The sequence below is a fragment of the Pygoscelis adeliae genome, unplaced genomic scaffold (genome assembly GCF_000699105.1).
Source record: "Pygoscelis adeliae isolate BGI_AS28 unplaced genomic scaffold, ASM69910v1 Scaffold89, whole genome shotgun sequence".
In the NCBI taxonomy this organism is placed as follows: domain Eukaryota; kingdom Metazoa; phylum Chordata; class Aves; order Sphenisciformes; family Spheniscidae; genus Pygoscelis; species Pygoscelis adeliae.
This window is the reverse complement of record NW_008825559.1, coordinates 556,092-561,637: the sequence shown is the minus strand read 5'-3', so window position 1 is coordinate 561,637 and position 5,546 is coordinate 556,092. Positions and strand designations below refer to the sequence as shown.

The following is a 5,546-nucleotide window of genomic DNA, read 5'->3' as shown; positions in this document are numbered from 1 at the left end:
TCATGGTCATTTCATCCAGCTTTTCCTGCAGACGTCTTTGTCCTTCCATGTTCTGTTCCTTGGCAGTTATTTCTCCCACATTTTGGTGTACAAACAGGCAGCTTGGGGAAAGATTTACTTGCTTCATCCTCAGAAAAGCCTGCACAGCAATCTGAAGGACATCTTGCATTTCTGAAGGATTTTCTCCAAAGATATTGATCAGAGTCATGTTGCCGATGCCAATGACAAAGGTGGCCAGCTCGTTGTCATGGTTAAGGGACTGTTTATTGGCCAGCTCTATGGCACGAAGTCCCTCTGTGTCAACAACTAGCATGTAATCAAAGTCCAAATCCTGCTGCAGCTTCTCATCCACTTTAATTAGCTGCATAAACGCTCCCCGGGTGCATCTCCCCGCACTGACATTAAACTGAAGACCAAACATGGCATTCAACAGGGTTGACTTCCCTGTGCTCTGGATGCCAAGCACTGAAAGAACAAATACTCGTTTGTCCCCTAGCTTCTCAATTAATCTGTCAAAGATTGCTACAACCCATCGTAATGGTACGTAAGAAGCATCACCATCCATCAGCTCAACAGGATACCCTGAAACCATCAGATCAGCTGCAATTTCAGGTAGTTTGACAAAAATATTATCCTTTGAGTTCATTGATTCCAGAGCTTCGTAAATCTGCCCTACCTCTCTCAAAATATGCTCAAGGCCAATGGACGAATCATTGATTTCATTGGAAAGGGCATCTAACTTACTCAGCAACGGAGATTTCGTATTGGTTTTTTCATGGCTTGTCTTTATTGCCAGGATTTGAGACCATAACTGGTGATACCGTCTCTTCAGTTCGTCAAGGTGATCGGAGGACAGGTCATCCATAAAGACCTTCATCCACTGCAGGAAGTATTTCTTGGTATCTGCTGGCTGTGACTGGAGAAAGCCAAGGACTGATTTCATCAGCTGATTGAGGGGGAATGCTTTCTCTACTTGCTTTCTTCTTATTGCCGACTTCTCTGATTCAATTTGGCTCCGATGATGCTCTATGCTCTTGTTTCTCTTTTCCTGCAAGCGAGTGAGTTCTTTGTCCTTTTTGCACCACATGTACCACAGTTTTCCTTGAAGAGGCAGTAGCTGGGATTTGATCTCAGACAACTTCTCTTTCTTCAGAAGCTTCACCAGCTCCTTTGCCTTTTCTTTGGCTGTCACACATGCATCTGTATCTTCATCGACTAAGAATCCGTGCTTGCGAGCTTTGTCCACGCAGGCGTCAAGGCTGAAAAGCGTGTTAGACCCTTTCAGGAGATCCCTGATTGTTTTTGTCAGCTCACCCATTAATTCTGCTTCGTTTCTGTTCTTGATACCTATTCTTATGTTTTGGCTAGATCGGCCAGCTGCAACGTTCTCTTTTTCAGAGAAAAGACAAACCAAAGGCCTTTGTGACTGCCACAGGTCACGTAAAATTTTCATCCCTTTCTTGTCACTCTGATCAGACTCGGATATAAGAGCCACGTTCACAGCAGCTATCTCCTGTAAAAACTGTAGCTGTTCTTCGTGATCCCTTGCATCTCCGTGCAGGTTACAGAAAGCAACACAGCAGTCAAAGTTGTCATCGTCACTACCCCTTGGACAGTACCAGGAGATCTCCACAACGCCTTTCATCAGCAAGCAGTCTTTGGTGCTGCCTTTGCAATGTCGGTGGAAAAAAATGTCATGCTTTTGTTTGCTCAGCAGAGCATTCAGGATCTGAGACTTGGAAGAGGAGGGAGAACTGCCAATCCGTATGAAGGACACGATGGGTGTCTCTGCCTGATAAATGAGTTTGTTTTTGTAACTCTTAATTCTGGCCTGCTTTCCCAACTTCTCAGCCCCTTTCCAGCTCTTTTTTATTTGGCTGAGGGACCAGAGTGGGAACTCTATCTGTGAAGTGCACGGGTTTGGTACCAGGAGAGGTAGTGCAAATTGGCAGAAAGCAAGCTTTGTTGAAATGTACTGTCTCATGAAATCATCAGCGCAATGAAAAATTGCCATCTGGAGGTCCATGGGGTGCACACAACTCTCCCTGGTTGCAGATTCAGGGGCTTCTTGCTCCAAATTAGTGAAAAAGTCATCAAAGGAATCCGAGGGTTCATGCTCTTGCTCTGTGGTTCTTGGCATGGGTGCGAGCCCTGGGCCGCTCTCATCCTTGCAAGTCAGGTACCTCACCCGATAATCCACGGTTAATAGCTTTTGCAAGAAGTAAAATGGTAGTTCATTTTCCTTGCTGGGCTGGCTGTCATGTAAAGATGTCCTGTATACGATGTGGAAATCTTCTGTCCCCATTTTTCTTGGATAGTGACTTTCTAGTCCAAGGCGCTTAAGTAAGTGGAGGAACTTTTGGTTTGCAATGGCTTGATTTGCTTTGGACTCGCTGCCGTCTGATTTGGATTTGGACTGACTGGAAGGCTCTCTTCTTTGAAAAGTGTCTTCCATGTCTTTGATAATACTTTTTTTCTTCAGATCGTCACATGTGTCATCCAAGCGCCCATTGACGAAGGAATGCAAGTCACTTTCCAGCATCTCCCAGTCTTTGAATGCACTGTGCTTTTCAAGGAGAGTTTTTATCTCTGTGGACCATAAGTTTTTCATTTGATCTTCCATGAAAACTAAACGCTGCTTCTTCTGTTCAGGGGACACCTCTTTATGTTCGGGTGTTACAGTTAGACCTGTCAGCAGCAGGAAGGCCTGGGCTCTGTAAACATCTTGCTCCTTCAGACTCAGATACTCCTTATGTCCCATTTGCATTTCATTTATCATGAAGTTAATTTCTGGACATCCAAGGAGGTACTGAAAAGTGCTCCTTTCCACCTGGTATCCCATGCTGGTCGTAATTAAGAGCACCAACAGTTCTATGTCTTTCTGTGCCCTTTCCTGGAGAAACTGGAGTAAGGAATAAACAGCTAGGCTTGCAGTCAAGGTGGCTTTTATCTTTGCTTCATGAATGGCAGATGCAGAGGTTTCTGGTGCATAGGTGACTTCCTGGATGTATTCCTTCATTTGCAGCAGTGTCTTGGTGAGATCTTCAAGCTCAGAAACGCTGGGAGTTTCGGGAAGCATGTACTCAGTATGGAAGATCCATTGCATAATGACGGAAGACCTGGGGAAGTCCTTGACAGAATAGACATGAGGATCCAGGAGGCAACTCAACAGAGACTTGATATAGGTGGTGTTTTCTGGAGGTGACTTCTTGCAAAGCAGAACAGTATTCACCAGGAACTCCTGCAGTGCTTTGTCCGACAGGCATACGTTGATCCAGACACTATGGGTTTTGGTTTTCTCATGCAGATTCTGTTTGAAATCTATCAGCGTGAGCAGTTTCCTTTCATCCACCGTCATCTCCCAGGCCTTCACACACTCCACGAAAGCTCTGGCCTCTTCCACTGCACTGACCAGTTCCTCTCCGAACATGGTGCCGACACTGTGATTTGTTAGCGCTTCGTATGCAGCCCTGAGGCTGCTGCTCATTTGATAGGTGGACTTAAAATCACTGCTGTGATTGAACAGGATTATATCCCACACTGGGATCAGCTGAAAGCCTCGGTCGATAACACACCAGGTTGAGTTATTAGTTACAAGCCCCAGTTTCCACTGAGGAAGGGAATCTGTCTCTGATGGGCCCCCTGTGTTGGTCACGTAGAGCTGAACCACTGTGTGGGCACTACTTCTGTCTGTTCCCTGAAAAGAAGCCTGTGAGCTGGATTTGGAAACGTCCATGCTGACACCGAAGCCTCTGTAGCTGGCCCCGACGTAGCAGTTCAGTGCTTCAGATGCTTGTCGCTTCATCTCTTCCTGCTGCTCAGCTCTGAATCCTTCCATAGATGCCTTCCACCAGAATATCCCCCCAAAATGGAGGGGACCCTGGTTTACGTGGGACCCAAACCTGCTGAAGAAGCTCGCACACCTGCTCTTCAGCATGTTGGGCCTGTCTGCTTCCTGAGTGATGTTCAAAAGATGCTCGATGTCTTGCAGCTCCCGCAGGGCCGAATCCGAGAGGCGAAGCTGATGCTTTTGCAAGTAGCAGGAGGCCAGAGGGATGTACTGGTACTTGGTGATGCAAACGTAGCTCTGCTCAGAGTGGGACTGGTGGGTGTCCTCTGACTGCGAGGAGCTGCTGTAATCTACACCAGCTTCAACATTAAACCCCCAGAAGCTGGCTTTGGCAGAAACGCTCATGCTGAACCCCAGCTGCTCCACGGACTTGGTGAAAGCGGCTTCTGCTGCAGAGGAGGAGAACTCCTTCCTCTCAAGCAGCGACCCTTGCTCTGGACCAGCGAGCTTGAATCCGTCGGGAACCCTGATGAGCTGGTCTCGCTTTGCCAGCATATCCGCAAAGCTGCTGGTTCTGTAAATGCCCTGCAGGGCCAGTCCCCCCGATGCCCGCCTCAGGACCTCCGTGTCAGAGACGTTCTCACCCCTGCCCACTGACGACTCCTGCAGCTCCAGCAGCTTCTGGATGCTCTCCAGCACATCCACCAATGACTTCTCCGGCGGTGCCCAGTACGCTTTGGGAATCTCCATGGCTTGCCACAGAGCCTCCTCTTTCTGTCTTATAATGTCCTTGCCATGGCTGTGGCTGTTGTGCATTTCTTTCAGCTCCTCCAGGGCTAGCTTGGCCGCTTCTTGTCTCTGCTTTGTCATCTCCAAGCGCTCCTTCTGCAGCTCCTCAAAAGTTGCTTTGTTGTCTGTTAGTTCCAGGAGTTTTTGGAGCGCCTTTGTTTCCCAGGGGTACCGTACTTCGCACTCCAGCTTAAGGTAGTCTTCATATTGCAGATGTTTCAGGGCTTCTCTGGACTTGACTCCCAGTATCTTCGACAGTTTGGGGAGCCAGTATGCATCATCCAGTCCTTCTTTCTCACATGCTTCTGCCAGTAATTTTTTAGCAAGATGTGCCTTTTCATCATCCTCTAGTATGTCCTCCTGTGAACTCATGGCTGTGGAAGAAGAAAACAGACTTTCTTTAAGGTATGTTGTAAGAGGCCCCGACCTCCTATAAGAGGGCTCTCCAGCAGCTCCAGCCCTGGGGATTCCTCCTACTGTTGTGGTTTAACCTCAGCTGGCAACTGAGCACCACACAGCCGCTCACTCACTCCTCCCCGCCCCCCTGCCCCCGGTGGGATGGGGGAGAGAATTGGAAGAGTAGAAGTGAGAAAACTCATGGGTTGAGATAAAAACAGTTTAATAATTGAAATAAAATAACAATAACAATAATAATAATAATATTATTATAATAATACACAAAGCAAGTGATGCACAATGCAATTGCTCACCACCCGCTGACCGATGTCCAGCCAGTCCCCAAGCAGCGGCCCCCCCTGGCCAGCTTTCCCCAGTTTCTGTACTGAGCATGATGTCCCATGGTATGGAATGTCCCTCTGGCCAGTTATAGAATCATAGAATCATAGAATCATAGAATCATTAAGGTTGGAAGAGACCTCTAAGATCATCGAGTCCAACCGTCGACCCAACACCCCCATGCCCACTAAACCATGTCCCTAAGCGCCTCATCTACCCGTCTTTTAAATAC

At 47.6% G+C, this 5,546-nt stretch overlaps 1 protein-coding gene across 1 annotated transcript in view; it reads right to left on the bottom strand.

Moving 5' to 3' along the window:
• LOC103923907 (interferon-induced very large GTPase 1-like) overlaps positions 1–4,951 on the bottom strand; it is a 7,673-nt gene extending 2,722 nt beyond the window's left edge. The window contains exon 1 of the mRNA XM_009332345.1: positions 1–4,951. This exon is cut by the window's left edge and continues 2,722 nt beyond it. Within this exon, the coding sequence (XP_009330620.1) occupies positions 1–4,951 (4,951 nt within the window).
• Positions 4,952–5,546: the final 595 nt, after the last annotated feature.